Source organism: Sceloporus undulatus, chromosome 4 (genome assembly GCF_019175285.1).
Source record: "Sceloporus undulatus isolate JIND9_A2432 ecotype Alabama chromosome 4, SceUnd_v1.1, whole genome shotgun sequence".
NCBI classification, from domain to species: domain Eukaryota; kingdom Metazoa; phylum Chordata; class Lepidosauria; order Squamata; family Phrynosomatidae; genus Sceloporus; species Sceloporus undulatus.
Window position 1 is genome coordinate 186282690 of NC_056525.1, and position 18631 is coordinate 186301320.

The 18631-nt window shown below is 39.4% G+C and overlaps 1 protein-coding gene across 1 annotated transcript in view; it reads left to right on the top strand.

Annotated features, from left to right (window-relative positions):
• Nucleotides 1-18631, top strand: part of CDH19 (cadherin 19) — a 69919-nt gene that overhangs the window by 14705 nt on the left and 36583 nt on the right. Inside the window, 3 exon segments of the mRNA XM_042463801.1 lie at nucleotides 12562-12669; nucleotides 14412-14570; nucleotides 18244-18357. Coding sequence (XP_042319735.1) covers nucleotides 12562-12669; nucleotides 14412-14570; nucleotides 18244-18357 — 381 coding nt within the window.

Sequence of the window (18631 nt, forward strand, 5' to 3'; positions counted from 1 at the left end):
GAATATTGGTTAACAGTATCGATGTGGATTTCCAAAAAAGGTCAACTGCTGCGATGGACCTTCCATCTTTTCAAGAACCAAAGGTACTCCAAGCTCATCTGAAAGGGAAGAAAATATGCTAACAAATTAGCACACTGGTTTGTTCCATAAGCCCCAATAAAAAGAAATTCATCTAGATAGTGAACACCACCCTGAGATTTTGCTTTGATCTTAATAGCCCATTAAAGAAAAGTGTTAAATGTTTCAAAAGCAACACAAGAAACTGAGCAACCTATCAGTAGCGACCTCTTCCGTTTAGCATACCCTCCTGACTCTTCCTGAGAAAACTACCTCCTCATAAAAGTTACTTCTAGATGCTGGATCATGATTAGATACGATGTTTTTAAGATGTTATTTTATTGGTACTGTATTTTATTCTGTATTGTAATGAATATTTCATGTTGTGAACCGCTTTGATCACCCTGGAAAGGCGGTATATAAATAAAGTTGTTATTATTATTATTATTATTATTATTATTATTATTATTATTATTACCATCCATACAATATAGTCCCTCAAAGTAAACTCCCAGGAGCTCAAAATCATTGGGGTGTACTGGTAAAAGGTGAAAGGCACACTTAATGTCACATTAAGCCAATTCAGCCCCTATACCCTGCTGGTTTATACACCTGGTGGCCTTATCAAAGGAAGTAGATTTAATTGTGCATAGCTCCTCTGGGATCCAGTCATTACTAGAATCTCCTAAGGAAACCAACACACCATGAGGCTTACACAGTAAGTGGTCAAAAATAGGAGAAAACAACAACAAATAGGTATACTATATATCACTAAGTACGAATGTTAAAAATAAAGGAATGCTACAACTATTCTAAACGTGTATATATATATACATATATATATAATTAAATGATTCTAAATGAACATGAAATGATAATGAAATTGATATAGGAGAATAACAATTGTAAATAAAGAGTTCAATCAAAAAAAAAACCTTGCAAGGATGACAAATTCTTCTGTTTACTCTGGTGACTTCACAACAGTCAATATATTGTGAATATCCCAATAAAAAGCCCAGCAATGCTGGCAGTGTCCCGGAGGTTACACTGTGATGGTATTTCCAAACTGCTGGTAATCAAGGTAGTAGTGTATAACTGGTAGTGGAAGCACTGGTAGCATTAGTGCAAGTAGCATTGATACTATCACTGGTAGCAGGTGGCTGCTTCCGGAGTTTTGATGCCATTTTACCTTAATTGTCTTCTTCAGTAATGTTCACTTAAGTTCAGAAAGGTTCATGATCAGTTAAAGGAATGGGAGGAGACCAAATAAAAGAATCAATACTGTGTAGTGCCAACAATGAGGTTAACTTAAACTAATAAAATATAGAGTGGGAAATAAAAGTCAAACAAATCCCCAAACCGCAAAAGATTTGTCCTATAGTCCAAAATCAACAGGTAATAAGAAAAAAGGAAGGAGAAAAAGAATGTAATTTAAAAAGTGAGGGAAGAGGGGGGGGGAATTGGAAAAGTTAAGCAAAAAGTTGTACAGTCCACCCTCCCTATATGCGGGGGATCCGTTCCGGACTCTCCCATGTATGGGGAAAAGAGCTTATGCTCAAGCCCCTAGGAAATAATTAGACGCATGCACGCGGTGGCACACAGGGCACACGGCATGAGTACGCGCCTCATTATCTCTAAGCTCAAAGCCGCAGAAGGCAAACCCACCTATGAGGAGGTCTGACTGTATAGCAAAAAAGGCTCAAGGGCTAAATAAGGATCACAACCAACTGTATAATTAAAAAGAAATTAACTAGGAATACTCTAGTTTCCTCTGAAATATAGCCTACAGTGTTTGAAAGGGGAGAAAAAGGAAAATACAAATAGCAATAGCAGCTTCATTTATATGCTGCTTCATACCACCTAAGGAGTCTCTAAGCGGTTTACCACTGTAACTAATTGCCCTCACCAATCTGGGTACTCATTTTAGCAACCTAGGAAGGATGCGAGCCAGATTCGGGCCTGAGCCCTGGCTGGTAATGATCTCACAACCTTATGGTTTGTGAGTGAGTGGCTGCAGTACAGGCATTTAACCAATGTGCTACCAGGAGTGAGGAATGTGAGCAGGAGATAGAAAGGACCCAATAGCAGTAAAAATGAAACTAAATGAGCAGAAGCAGCCAGAAGGCACTCAAATGGCCCAAGAACTAGGCCCAAATCTGGAAGAAGAAAAAATGAGGGGGGCAAAAACTGCTCGCTCAAGAACTAACCAAAACAGATGCTGCCTTAGATCAATGACTTATTATTTCCCCAGAGGGAGTCTGCACCCACCGTCACCCCAGTCAGAGAGAGTGTAACCTTTTGGCCCCAATCACCAGGTACACCACACACAAGTGCCCAGCCTGGCCTGCAATGGTCCAACACTGTGTTATCACAGGCTCTCAACAGCAGCCACACACCTCCTAAGTTAAAGGGCCTCGGATTAACAGATAGTGCAGGGGGGCTGTGAAGAACCATCTGCCTTCCAAGCCGCTAATATAGAACCCGGGGGGGGGGGATGTTCAGGCCACCTAAAGATCCCCTGTGTGCACCTCCTAGAGCTCAAAGGCCCCAAAGGTCAGCAAAGCAGTCACTCCCATTCGAGCAAACTCCAACCCTGATCCTCAGTAACAGAAGCAGCCACTGTGGTTGCCTCCAATGATAGGTCCCTTCAAGATTGGACACGTTGCCTCACAAGGAGGCTCACTCCAATCTGATCCCTCTGCTGAAAAAAGCTCAGTCGAACAAACAACTCCAGGCATCAGAGATAACACACGAATAACAGTCCATCTTGAGCAACAAACTCTGAAGAGGGAGAAGGGAGGGACAACAACCATATAAAGGCTCTGCCCGTTATCACTCTTCCAGGTGCGGCATGAATGTGCTGCCCTATATCCTTTTAAACTGGCCTCTTACAAGAGGCCAGCAAATGCAATTCCCAAGCTAGCCTGGGATGTGAGTTATTTGGAAACTATTAGAAATAATGTTGGAGGTAAAATTTTGTTTCATTATTCATTTAACTTTGCCAACATTTTGTGATTACTACTTTTTGGGATAAGTAACAATTTAATTTCAGTTCAGGTTTGATAAATTATCATGATCCATGAATTTCTTCATATTTGGGAAGGGAACATTTTGATTGGGGGCAATGACAGAAGTCATATCTTATAGATTTATTAATCAAGGCCCAAGGATTTTGAATACTTAACTCTTAAAAAGCTGGATTTTTATTCCTGTGTGTTCAACCACATCACTACTAAGTTAGGGTTGTCATCTCATTTTTCTGACAGGCTGTTCATTTTTAATAGTTACATGCTGGACTGACATAATGTGGTCCTTTCCATGCTGGCAGGAGCAATACATACTCAATTTGTCAGGTGCAAATGGGGGAAATTTTTGAACATTTCTTCATATTCAGAAAAAATTCACTGGTGTTTTTTTTTTAAAAAATATGGCCCATTACAGGCGAGCCTGAAAATACGGACTGGGTCCGTATTAGGGTTAGAAAGAGGTGTCACTTCCTGACGCCCCTAACCCTAGTACGGACCCAGTCGATACAAAATGGTGGCGGCCATTCCACACGGCTGCCGCCATTACAACGTCATGACCGTGCCGCCTCCAAACGAGGCGGCGCGGACATGACGTCTTTGTGCCGCGCAAGGGTGCCTAGAGTGCCCTTTCCGTGGTGCAAGAAGGAGCTCCGAAACGGAGCTCCTTCTGGGATTTGCATCGCTGGGCGCAGCCTTTACATGGCTGCGCCCAGCAACACAGAGGAGAAAGGGGCCAACTCGTCCCTGCCGTCGCCGGGTCTTTTGCCGCTTCCCCATGGCCTGCAAAGCAGCAGATAGGGGCCTCGGAGGCTGCCGGTCTAGCAGCTGAAGCCTCGATACAGCGGAGTAAGGGGCAGGTGCAGGCTGCCCCAAACAGGCAGTCTGTAACCCACCTATGAGAAGGATTTTTGCATCTTTAATTATTTTTTTTATTTTCTGACATTTTCTGCAACAGGAAATATAGAGCAGACACAATGGCTTGGCTAAATTAGGGCAACAATTTGTTGTATACTATCAGAATGATCAACAGAAGGGAACTGATGTCTGGTGGCAACCTACCTAAGCTTAAGGTTCAAAGCCTGTCAGATGGAAATGCTCCCATTTGAAGGATGATTTTCAAAGAAGCCTGGGGTGCACGTCTTTGCTCTGGCCATTTTCTGAAAATGAGTCTCCAGGAGCACCCCAACATGTCGTTAATCTCTGCCAACTTCACATTCCTGCCAAATCATGACCAATTAAGCTATTTACAAACACAATAGCACCCAATACAACTTAATCAAACCACTGATTAGCCAGTGCAGAGTAGACAAAAAGCAAACAAATGTGCAAAGCACAAATGAGTTAAAGATTCCTAGGCAGTCTCCTAGAACAATCAGATAATCTTGCACAAAACTGGTGGTGGGGGCATGAGGGGAACTGCTGCAGAGATAGGGGCCTGAACAAGAAGAAGACCAGGCTTAAATAGTCTTGGTTCCTCTTCAACATGCAGTATGTCAACACACAGAACCAATTTGTATCTCCCTCCTTTCTTGCCTTCTCTGCAAACAGCATTTCCCAACTGGGGTGCAGCACTTGGCAGGGAGCAAATAAAATAAAACAAAATAAATCAACAAATAGTCAGTAAACATGACACAGAAATAGTCTTCCTATATTTCCTCAGGTGAGTGCAAGCATATGCAAAGAGCACATCAATCAAGAGATTGTATATCCAATATAATATTTTTCTATATTTCATTGGAATTAAACAATTTATTAAGAGAAAAAACTTTAAAGAGCAGGTACCATCTTTAGGATTATCTACATTAATAAAGATTCTCTGCCTCACCCAACTTGTAACCCCATCCAGATATATTTAAGAATGCTTGCTGCTATTTCAATCATGTAAATGATTATATATGAGATATAGGATGCAACATGAAACATAGTAGAAAGAGATTTTTTTTTTGATGCCTTGAAAACAGTCATCTTCTCTATCAACATATTTACAGATAGTATGATAGACCATAGACTAAAAGTCCGCAGGGTGCTGCTGACTAATTTATCAGTGAATTTATCAGTGAAACATCCAATAGCATAACATCTGGGGATAAGATGTGATAATGTGATTCTATGACAGAATATTATGGAAAGTGGCTGTAGGTCTTGTTTCCCCCAAGAGGAAAGTTGATTTATATTTTATTTAGAAGTTAAGTAAGAAATGAGTTAGACATTATTTTTAAAAAGAACTTACTGAAGATTTTCTTCATGGTATAATCTTTCTGAAAGCCCTCAGGGATGGTGTTCAGATTTAGATCTAGGACATGGCCAGCTCCCAAATATAAATGAAATTGTTTCTGTGGATGGATTGTAATATCTGTTCTGCAGCAGCAAATGCTTATTACAAACCTCAAGGATACAAAACCCCATCAGAATCTCATTGTGTGTCTTGGACGCATTGCTTGTTCTGAGTTTCTCTCTTTTAAACTGCACCACAGGCATTAAATTAGTGATGATACAATACTCTTGCGTTGGTTTTTATATGGAGTCCCTTATTGTTCTTGTTGTTGTGTGTCTTTAAGTTGTTTCTGACTTATGGGGACCCCAAGACAAACCTATCGTGCGATAACATGGCAAGATTTGTTCAGTATCGGCTTGCCTTTGCCTTCCATTGAGGCTGAAAGAATGTGACTTGCTCAAGGTAACTCAGTGAGCTTCCATGGCCAATAAAAGCTTTGAACCATAATCTCCAGAGTTGTTATCTAACATTCAAACGACTACCCCACACTGACTCATTAAATGTATATTATAGCCAGTGGAAAATTAAGAGAGCAGCTCACAGTGTACCTGTACAGATGTAAAGGGATAACCAACAAGAGTGAAGAAACTGAGTAGATATTGGGGGGGGGGGGATGAGAGACAAATCAGCTTTTTTAGAGAAAATAAATAGGTGAATTCTAACAATCCTGAAATCTACTAAATTGTAACATTGTTAGAATTCACCCATTTATTTTCCATAAACACTGGCATATGTTGTATGAGTAGTTATATCTCCTTCAGCAGTGGGATTGGGGGACAAAAACATCTGAAACATGCAATAAATGTGCCTTTTTTATTTGTTTATTTCATTTTTTAAATAGAAAGCCAGAATCCAGAATCAGGCAGCAGAATCAGGAAGGGGCAATCTTCCTTCCCCCATTGTAGCCTCTTGAACCCGCCCCCAACATGCTCTGAAGGATAACAACAACCTTTGGAAATAGTGTTCAGATGTGATGAGCTCTAGAAGATGGGAGGCAAAGAAAGTTTGAACACACTGGCACTGCACTACTAACATGATGCTGGATTTATGGCAAGGTTTGCCAGGAAGTAAAGGTGGATAGATTTTACCAGGAATTTTAGATATTTGAACACTACCTGTAGTTTCTCAAAGATTTTGGGGAAATTCCTCTTTTATCATTATTTTTTATTATTCTATTGCCAAACTCATATTTAAAATCTGACTGTGGGAATGAGTTCTCAGACTCTGTGTAGCCAAGTTAGCCTGAATCCTGTTGTTACTTCCAGCTAGAGCAGACCAACTGAATCAAAGGGATTTGCTTGTATGTTGACTCACCATTTAACAGTTCTAAGACTGCTCTACTCAGGACTAATCAAGAGTTTTCAGGCTAATTGTTTACCATCATTGATTAAACAAGTAATTGGGTTATTTATGTTTAGAAAACATCAAGCAACATACAATAAGTTAACCAAATGAGCTAAATAAACAATTAAGACAAAAAGAACAATTAATAAAATAAAGAACTGCACAACTCATTAATAGAGCATCTAAGTAAAAATGCTTGCCATCTTCTACTATTCTTAGCTGCAACTAAGAGGCCATTCCCACTTGCATTTAAATTGCTTTGCAAGTTGCATTGACACCAAGTCTCTGAATCTATTCAGGCTGATGCATAGTTCCCATTATGGAAGCGTATTATTTCATTATTCCATGATTTTGTGTCTTTTTAACACAATTGTCATTCCAACTCAATTTGTGTGCTGTCAATCAAATTGTGTCATTGGTAGGGAGGAGAAAGTCTCTGCAGTGCTCATGGGTGCCTCTGAGGGGCAATGCTGCTTCTTTCTTCCTCCTTGGCAGGCAGCAGGAGGAGGTCCAGTGGCGACAGGGGTCCTGATCTTCCTCCACTTTCAGTGAACAAGAAGAAGAGCAAGGCATATACAGAGAAGGGGGAGCCTTATACCCTTGGCAGTGAGGACATTGGGTCACCCTGGTTATGGGGCTGGACCTAAATTCAAAAGTTTGGGGCTCCATCCTCTCCACACTCTTGTCAGTGTTCCCCCCACTCTCACAACCATCGTTTAAACAGAAAGACTGGGGAAATGACTCCAAGTCAGGGTGACCAGAGATCATCCTCTTTTCCCAGGGTACATTCGTTTGCACCTTCTGTCCAGGAGGAATTACAAAGGATCCTCCATTTGGAGCAGGACTAAGAAGCATGAATTGATATTTATGTATGAGTGCTTTTAGTGCTCGAGCCCTTGCACTCACATTTAAGGCTGACATCACATGAAGTCACTGGGAGCCCAATGGCAAGGACACCAAGGAAGGGAGGGAGGGATGGGGGGAGAGAGAAAGAGAACAGTGGGTTTCTTTTACCAGGCAAACCTTCAACTCAAATGGAGGACCTGACAGCAGAAATGGGGGATATCACACACACACAAGCTAAGAACACTCATATAAAGATATGCTTCCTAGTTATAATCAGAATGGAGGATGTTTTGGTATTCCTCCTGGACAGAAGGTTGGAATGAATGGGTCTTGGAAAAGGAGGATGGCCCTTAGGCAACTCTATTGTGGAGTTTTCTTGGCCAGTTTCTTGAGACTGAGAGAGTAGGACTTGTCCAAGGTCACCCAGTGGGTTCCCATGGCTCAGTGGGGATTCAAACTCTGGTCTCCAGAGCTCAAGGCACTACACCAGCATGGCTATCTACTCAGATGTAAATCCTCCTATTGCAATGGCACATATTATAAAGGAACCCAGAGCACAGAGAGGGAGTTTCCCTAGGTAAGCAGGGATTTGAACCCTGGGTCCTTTGCTTGCTCTTTACTCAGGTGTAAATCCCCGTATTGCAATGGCACAGAGAGAGAGAGAGAGAGAGAGAGAGAGAAAGAGAGAGAAACCTAGAGCTCACAGAGGGGGTTTCCCTAGGTAAGTGGGGATTTGAATCCTGGGTCCTTTGCTAGCCAGACCTTCTTGGGGTTTGATAATCCTGGGTAAAGGGTGGTGGTGACCTCCAAGTGACTCCAGAGCCCAAGGCCAGGGTGGACGGATGGCCTCACTGCAAAAGAGGACATGGCACCTCCAAATGAAGGACCCAGCAAAAATGGGGGACATCACACACACACACACACACACACACAGAGAGAGAGAGAGAGATCTAAAAGCTAAAAACACAGCATACTTCCTAGTCATGCTCAGAATGGAGGACTCGTTGGAATTCCTCCTGGACAGAAGATTGGAATGTAGGATGGGTCCTGGGAAAGAAGAGGGGAAAAATGACGCATTTCCCAAAAAACTAGGGATGAGATGGATTACACCCTCTGCTAGCCCTCTGCCATTAGTTCCTCCCCTACAGTGCGATGTGATTCAGATCCGTCGTTCCCACTTGCTGAATATGCTTGCTAATCAATTCATTCCCAAAGAAATGCTTTTTGATCTGTCTTCAAAAAAAGTGATTTTTCTGCACTTGCCTTACATCACAGCAGTTCAAACCAAATGGTTCAGTCTGAGCACAGTCGGTTCTGAAACTGTTTCAAGTGTGAACGAGGCACTTATAAATCGCTTTAAATCATAGTGGGAACGGGCCCTAAGTCCTATTAAATATAGTTTGTTCTCCTTTATTGTCAATTCTATAGAGACATTCATCACCAACTGATTAGCCCTCTACTGAGTAAATTCCCAGGTAAAAGTGACTCCTTCTATGTACGCCTCCTATTGGATAACAATGATTCTACAGTATCCCATAAGGTGGCTAAATTTTGTTATATTGTTTGTAAACTGCGCCCTCAACTGACAAATGGTCATTTTATTACCGTGTAGAAAGATCTGTTTGGATATTTTATATGTATAGTCTACTATCAGTTTATATTTTAACCTGTTACTGTTATACTGATATGCTGTTTGTGTGGTTTTGTTTTTATACTGGTCAAAGACCAAATAAATTTTTATTACTATTATTACTATTAAAATATAGTTTGACTTGTTTCTAAGTAGATATGAATAGCATTTTGTCAACAAGCTTAGTTTCATATATATATTAGGCAAATAACTTTTTAAAAAATATTAAAACTTGATTCAAAAAATTCAGTAATATGATATCTCAGATCATATATACATTCTAACAGTGGGAGAAAGTCAATGAAAATTGTCTGCCATGATAACTATTCATAATATGAAATTCTGTCAAAAGCAGAACATGAGGTATATTAGGAGAAAGCAACTCAGTTGGCTGAATTCTAAACCAATTATATGTTGGAAACACTTGAACCCAGGACTCTCTTGTGTGTCTCCTGCACTATAACTGTCTCTTGATGCCAGATTTCTGGGTTACAGATTTTTCTGCAGCTTGGCAACAATTATTCTCTGACAGCCGCACACACACTATTTAGTGTGTCCCAAACCTAACAGACTTTTCTCAACGTTGGTACTTCTGAAATCACACCAGACAGCTGCTTGTTGAAACAAAGTAATACATTTATTTACAAGTCAGGCTGAATACAGTACTCTTTTGGAGGATGATGTTCACATTGGATACTGTGTTTAAATACTTTATTTGTTTGTTACACAGTTTGATAGTTCCCTTAGCTTGTCTTTGTAACTGGTTCTTTATAACTTTATATCCTTTCTGGTAAACTGTGACTTCCCTAGTTGCCTTAATTAAACTTTCACACTTGAACTCTCTTAGTTACAACCACCACTCAGGCACTTATAGTAATTTCCACAGCCTTTCTCTGCTGTAATCAGGATTTTTCTGGACACCATTTACCAAGGGCTCTCCTAGTCCTTAACCTGGGTACTCAAAAGCCCTATCCAACTGCACCTCTCAGCAGTATATGTCACCCACCTTGGCTGTTAAAACTTCTAAGGGTCTAATAAACCTCAAACTCTAACTCAGAGCCCGGTCCCTATCTAACTCACACATACTCCTCTCTTCCTATTTATACTTGCTTCTGGGAGTAGCCTCCACCTTTTCTTGGCTAAGTTCCCATTGGCTGTTGCCAGGCTCATTCTGACTGGATATTGCCAGCATTCCAATCTTGTCTTTTCTCCATTAGCATCATGCTTCATGAGGAAGGGGCTACTTAGGGTCATTGTGGTGAGGCTTTTATCTCCTGCACCTTCAGTTTTGGCTCTACATATATTCAGTCAGCTACCTGAATTTGTTCTATGTCTGTCTAAAAAGACTGGTTTATTTTGATTTACCTTTCTGTTGCTCTCCTCCTCTGCCTGCTTGTCTGTTTCTCCACCATTAGCACCTTGACTCCCAATACCCATTTAGCTGCCTCAGTGCAGCAGTTCAACCCTGATAGTAAATAGTCTTAGCAGGGTTTTTTTTTTTCCCAGTGCAATATTTTGACTCTGAAGCTTCTGGATGCTTTTAGGGAATCCATTCAGGTTCTTTTAAAACTGTCCTTGAAAGATACCACAGTGACAATTTCTTAGCTGTTTTTTCCCCTGCTGTGTTGTACACCACCCCCAGAGTCCATTTAGTGCCTCTCAAGTACCATGCAGTGAAATACCTCAACTCTGACCATTATGCTTGATCTTTGTTGTAACATACAATACAGCAGTATTAATCAATCAAACATTTTACTTATATCCTGCCTTTCCTCCAATACTGCTATTCAAGATGGCTTACGGTATGAAAAGAGAAGACAAGGATTCATATTTTTTGTTTTGGAGGACTCAGCACCAGGTAAAAGTAGGGATGGAAAGAATATTTTTAAAACTGATTTTTACAAAAACCCCAAACAAACCAAAACACCTTGTTTTTCTAGTGTTCAGAAATCCTATGAGAAGAATTGTGGACTGATGAGAATCTTTGCAGTTCAGGACTTATTCTGCACAAAATTTGCATGTGGTTGTTTTGAGTAGGAAACAGCATTTTCTGTATGGCAAATCATATTTCAATGCAGAAATGTTTACTCCTGTGAAGAAAACGTTTTCTTTTTAGAAAAAAAAGAAGCTGTAATTGGGGATTTGTTCTATGTAAAATATGCATAAGGTTGATTTGCATGGAAAACTAGCTTTTTCTGCACAAGACTTAATCTCTCTGCATTGAAATATGATTTTCCATGCAGAAAATGTTTTCTGTGTAAAACTATTATTATTATTATTATTATTATTATTATTATTATTATTATTATTATTATTATTATTACAGTTTAAAAGCACAGTAAAATTAAAAACTTACAAAAGTGGCAATTAAACTTTTGCACAGAAAATGTCTTGAATTGTGAATTGCTTTTGAAACTGTGTGATTTTTGAAGAAAATTGCTCAGATTACTAGTTGCCAACTTTGAGATGAAACTCTTTGCTTGCCAAGTTGAGGCCACAGCAACTGCACACCACACCCCCAACCTGGCCTTTTCCCAGTGCAAAAAGGAATGGCAGAAAGCTGTTCTTTTTTGCACTGGGGAAAGAGTGCCTTTGCCACCATGGTGGCATATGATTCCAGCTCTTTTGACCAGCTCTTTGGTGATACAGGCATATGTCTCTAGGAACTAAATCCAAAATACAAGCATTACAAAATGAATAGATCTTGCTTCATTAAACAGAAGGGAATGGAGTGGATATACATCTCCAGATTCTAGTAACTTTGATCTGGTAAAATTTACCAACCAGGAAAGACGTATGAGTCTTTTGTCTCTTGCAAAAAGAAAAGATAATTGAAAGTTTACCCAGCAAGTGAATATTCTCCTGACAGCAAATTATTTCCATACAGGGGTGTGGAATTTGTCAGTTTCATTTTCCCCTGCCTTGAGGTATTCTTATATTGTGATAAGAAAATGTGTTCGTTTTTTTTTTCTCCTACACTGACTTATTTTAATCGTCAAATTCATTTTTACCTTAGTTATAAAATAATGTCTAACATTTGGTAAACTGATCAAAACCTCACAAAATTCTCTATCATCTGCAGCCATCCAAATCAATAAATTCAACTACTTCCAAACCCTCACTGGCATGCATTTGTTTTAAATGAATAGCATCTCCAGAAAAAGTAGTGACAATCTCAATTCAGCATTAACTTGGTTGCTTACATAGGGGTTCAAATCCAGACTTTTAATAATTAAATAATCAGATTGGAAGAATTAACTGTCAAATGCATTTTCTTCTAAATTCATTTTAAAAAAAATCAAAGTGTTCTCTTCCCAAATATAAGAGTTCTCTTCCATCTCTATATCCATAACAATGATGTCCCTCATCCAATCCTTTTTCAGGTACTTCAGTGATTCAGGTTACAGCTACAGATCCAGACCCAATGGGCACCCGCCTGTTCTACAGCATCCCTCCAAAACAGCCCTATTTCTCTGTGGAGCCAACAACAGGTATTGTTTAGTATCTACATAATTACCTTGATAACCACACAGGTAAGAAAAAACTGAAAAATAAATAACCAATATATTTGCCATAGCACATCATCAAATCAATGTTCAAGAGTGTTTGCAAGGTAGATCATTGGTGACATTTTGTTCAAGACAGGAATTTACATTAAAAGTCACATAACAAAGGTAATCAGTTGGCAGAAGAGCTGGAACCATCATATCATCCTTTCCAAGGACAGCATATTGCTTTAGGTATCTCCTTTGCCCATTTTCCATTACTATTTTAAACTCACTAAATATTCAATAAGTTACAAAGGGTAGAAAGTAAACCCAATGCACAAGCTCGTTATATGCTGATAAACTCAAAAGTACTTAGTCATCTTAGATCCCATTTTGGGAGAAAGATGGGATATAAGTACAGTAACTAAATAAACACTCAGGGTTTCCAGGAAGGATCTGAGAATGAGAGAGAGTGCCTGTACCTACCATTATTATTTTTGTGCATTTCTCAGCAGGGTTGGGAAAAAGTATGCAAACAGTCATATTTTGGGGGATGTAGGAACATACATTGGTCCAAACAATCCTTGATTTTACTTTTTTTAAATGGGGTTTCAGTAGTTGTCTTGGGAGGCTTCAAGCAATTAAATGGGACTGAACATTCCTCACCCTGAGATAGTAGAAGAGTACTCTGAGGGCTTTACAAGCAAGGCTTTACACTTATAAATGACTTTCTCAACTCACTGGGAGAACAGTGTTCAAGTCATAGACAGCAAAAGAGCATGATGGTCACTATCCATGTGCTGCTCGGCTTCCCCTTCTTTTTCACACAAGTCTTGCTGTGGTTCAGTATAAACAAAAATATAGCAATGAACATAGCAACAACAACAAAAATTCTATATTAATATATATAATATATAGACTAATCTATGCTGCCACTGAGAAAGAATCTGGGAGTTGTGGTGGATAACTCAAGGCACACAACAACAGCAACAGGTGAAGAAGGAGGTGAAAATGGTAAACAATGTGATCATATGATCAAGGTATTGTATAAATTTTTCTGCAAGGAAAGATCAGAATGTTTGGGACCATTTGGCATAGGAAAAAATAAGAGATGCCATAATAGTAATATATTATGCATAGGTAGTAGCACATCTTTCATGATATGATAATTGAGGAGAGAAGGGCCAGGGAAATAGAATGGTAAGAGTTTTAGGGAAGAGAAAAGTTTGTGTGTGTGTGTGCATCTATACCTCACACACAGGCTGCATCCACACTGCAGAAATAGTTTGCCACCACTTTAATTGGCCTGGCTCAAAGCTATGGAATTCAGGGATTTGTAATTTATTGTAACACCAGAGTTCTCTGATAGAAAACGCTACGTGTCTCACAAAACTACAATTACCAGAATTCCATAGTACTGAGTCATAGCATTTAAATTGGTGTCAACCGTGATCATTTTTGCAGTACGAATGCAGCCCTAGTTGAACTAAGGAATTTACTACCAGAAGTTGTACTGATAACCACATGTTGGATGGTTTTAGATGAGATTGGGAAAATGAATTAAGCATAAAGCTTCTAGTTATGTTGGTATCTCCCAGTGTCAAATGTTTGTACTGCTGTGCTCATTTTCTGCTCTAAATTATCTATAGACATTTGATTTGCCTCTATTGGAATGGAATGGTGGAGTAGAAAGGGCTTTGGTCTAATTCAACAGGGCTCTTCTCATGTTTTTATATGTTTTATAGGAATCATAAGAACACTATACCCTGTGGACAGAGAAACCCAAGATCAGTATTTTGTTGTTGTCCAAGCAAGAGTTGGTCAAACAAGTAGGCGTTCTGCAACAACAACTGTAACCATCAACATTTCTGATGTTAATGACAATCCTCCCCGATTTCAACACAGTGAGTAGAATGTCTCCTGGCTTTCAGATACAATCCAACTTCTTACTGTTGTGACCTATCATAGGAACTGGACAGACTGCCCCTAAGAGGTGGCTCTGTGCCACCCCAGGAAGAGCTGGGTTGGGTATGCAGCAACCTCATGCCACAACCCCAACACGGCAAATCTGTGGCACAAAAAGAAGCCACAAAAAGTAGCTTCTTTTTGCACCGTGGAAAGGGCTCCATAGCCACTGTGGCCCTTTGGTGGAGCATGTCTACATGCTGCACCAAACACACAGTGTGATGCTGCCCACCGTGTGGTGGGGTGCACGGAATGATACTGGCATGACACCAGCATGGGAGTGTGGTGTGTGGCCGCCAAGCCCTCACTCTGCCCACATACTGTCTGTTGAGAGCCATAGTTGTTAATATAGGAACAGGACCACTTTTGCATTATCTGGATCAAAGGAGGCAATAGTACTGTTTTGTGATGGGCCATACAATCTAATGCTGCTTCCAGTGCCCCCCTTTTCCTTGATACTTACCCTCAGTATCTCAGTGATCAATATATGCACCATTATGTCATGTCAAGACTGGTTTGATTTCTCTCTCTCTCTCTCTCTCTCTCTCTCTGCCAGATCAGTTTTTTTTTTTGGTTGACATTTTTCTCTCTTTGGGTGCTAGTAGCCAAATTTTTATTTATTTCTGTTCATATACATATTCACTTAAAATTAGGTTTTACTGAAGAAAACAAAATTTGCCTAGGATTTGATTAACTAAGAAATATAAACTGATGGGAAACTACACAACTTCCTGCAACCTAGTAAGCTTTAGCTGAAAAAGAATTTGGCTGCTGAACAACAGAGAAACTATAAATTATGGATGTGGTTTTCAAGTTCTGCTCCAGAGGGTTCCCATAAAGCTTATCCAGCTTTCTTCAGCAAAAACAGGAGTAATGAATCCAAAATTTCCTTGAAAGATGGATAGTCCAAGTTCATCTATCCTCTCCAGCAGTGCACATCTGTAGGATATGCTGAGTGCTTGATCATTACTGTGAAATAAAAGCATGAGGAAATGACCATCTAAAGATAGATGTAACATCTGCATCATTACTAAGCAAACTGTTGCTCTCCAGATGTTGCTGAACTTGGTTTTCCTCACCCATTTTTTATACTGGTGAGGAATGAGGGAAGGCCACACCTTTCCCACTCCTAGTCTAAATAAAAGCTTTGGTGGAAATGCTTGGAGGATTTGAAAATGTGTTGTCAGTGATGCACACGGATATGTTTTTCCTCTTCATCTGGATCCAGGGAAGCTGTTGGTGCTCTGAATTTCTGTCTGAAGTAGGCAATGACAGTAAATGAAAGCTAAAAAATATCAAGGTTAATTAGTGTCAGAACTCCAAAGCCAATAACTAATCAATATTCCCATCCACTGTAGTTACTGTTCATATTGTTGTAATGGCTTAAAATTGTAGTCTGCCAGCTTGCTTTGCTATGGGGGTTGGGATGCTTTGGCGGGATAATTGCATAGGTCTGGAATGCACTGTTTAATTAGTAAGAGACATCTGCAGAGCTTCTCCAAGGTCACCCTGCTTTCTCTAGCCTGGGAAGCAAACAGGAGGGAGAGGTGTGGGGAGTAGAAGGCGGGAGAGGAAAAAAGGTGGGGGCCAGCCAGGAGTGCTTTTAACTTGAGGCTTGAGATTTGCTTTTCAGAGTTCACTAAAAAGTCTGTCTGATCACTTTCATTCATATCTCAATAAACTTCACTGCTTTTAAGCAAGTTGCTGTTGGAGATTATTGGTGAAGGTTGTTGGATCTTACAATTAGAAATGACAAAATTGTTCCAGGTCAAAAAGAGTCAGTGTGCATCTGAGAAAGTAGGCTCAAGTATACAAAAGCTCTTGCTACTAACTTCTGTATTTCAGATAGTCTGAAAAGTGCTGTAAGATCCCTTTGTATACTGTTCATGTTTTTGAAGTCAGGAATCATGTTTATTCAAGATTGCTTTAAGTGGAGCATCAATCCTCTTGAAAAATCAAATTCCTAACCTGAGACCATTCTCAGTTTACATCTGGATATCCAAAGAGTAGCTGTTTCTAAGTATTACTTTGCCAAGATAAGCTTCATTTCTGAAAAGGTTTGACCTGACTATGTTGACAGGTCTTAAAATACATCCACAATCAATTACTGCAACATGATCTACATAGACCTATCTTTTAAGAGTCTCAGAAAACATCATTTTATAATTTGATAGTGGGCATAGCAGTGGCTATCTGCAAAATAAATAGTTGCTGTTTGCCTGGTCATTTCTAGGAATAATTCATAGTGTTGGTAATGTTGACAGGCCTAAAATGGCTTAGGCAATTTTAACAAAAGGATCACCTGATCATATCTAAGAGCCAGTAAGAAAGGTTTGAACATGCCACATCTTGGTCCAAGACGTGACAGCTCAGGACATGAAAAGAGGCTTTCTTGGTGCTTACACTCAATTTTTGCAATCTCTTGCCTGAGAAATTTGGTTTTGTTATAGCTCTCCCTGCCTTCTGCTGCATTGTTAAAGTATCTTTATTCTGGGTAACATCTGAGCAGAAGTGAGATTATTTTCTCTTTCTTTTGATATGCAATTATATATATATATTTTAAGTTGAAAATAAAGAGAACTAAAACGAAAAACATCACATGAAAATACAAGATAAGTAATTAAGGGGAAAGAGAACTCCCTGATTACAGTCCTTAGTATATCTTGGGTAAGCTTGTAGAACAATTAGAATAAAGCAGTCCCCGAATAGAAGCTCTCTAAAAACAGAGGCCATGGATGTGTTTGGGTGAAAATTTTTATATGATGAATCCTTATTTGTTGCTTTTATCCAATTCATTTGTTTAAATTCCAAATGCTTTTTATTATTTTCAGCTTACAAGAAGTTTCTTTTTTATTCTGTTGGTTCAGTTTGTTGTTGTTTTTTCTCAGACACTCTGAGCTAGACAGATGCATGGACTGGGCAGAATATCAATTTCTTAATAAAATGCATAGAGGAAAAGAAATCAAACATTACCAGTGAGAAGAAGAGGCACTAAGAAATATTGTCACAAATCTATCCCAAGCCTGGCACTGGTAGTGGACAAAGTATGATAATATGATATTAGCTTGGGGGGGGGGGGGGAACCAAGCAACAAAGTGGTGTGATAAGACTTAAGAAAAAGGCCAGAACTGAAAAGGGATAGTATAGTGTGTTGTTGTTGTAGTTGTTGTTGTGTCTTCAATTCATTTCTGACTTTTGGTGACCCTAAGATGAACCTATCGTAGTGTTTTATTGGCAAGATGCGTTATATCACCACATAAATTTGGGCAGTTGATACAGGAAGAGAAAACCTTATGAAAAATAAGGGACTGTATACTCCACAGGTTCTTTTAATTTTAATAAAGAGCCATGTTAGGCCTGTGAAGCTTTCCAAGAAAAAATGAGCTCATAAAATGAAGTGAGAAATTTTTAAAAACTGTATTTATTCAGTAAGTTTCTTAACATGCACAAAGACACATGTATTTTGCAAGCTGACTAGTCATAATAAGAAATTAAATCTAGGAGTATTTCTTAGTTCATATGTATTCTAAACTGAATTTACTATAGTTGCCTTTGGTTTATACTTTAGGACTTCATTGGCAGGTTGTACTGACATTTGGCTATTTGTTTTAGAGCGCTATGACATGCATGTCTCTGAGACAGCACCTATCGGCATCATACTAGGCAAAATCATGGCAGATGACAATGACATAGGGGACAATGCAGCCATGGACTATATGATAGAAGACACATGTATTTTGCAAGCTGACTAGTCATAATAAGAAATTAAATCTAGGAGTATTTCTTAGTTCATATGTATTCTAAACTGAATTTACTATAGTTGCCTTTGGTTTATACTTTAGGACTTCATTGGCAGGTTGTACTGACATTTGGCTATTTGTTTTAGAGCGCTATGACATGCATGTTTCTGAGACAGCACCTATCGGCATCATACTAGGCAAAATCATGGCAGATGACAATGACATAGGGGACAATGCAGCCATGGACTATATGATAGAAG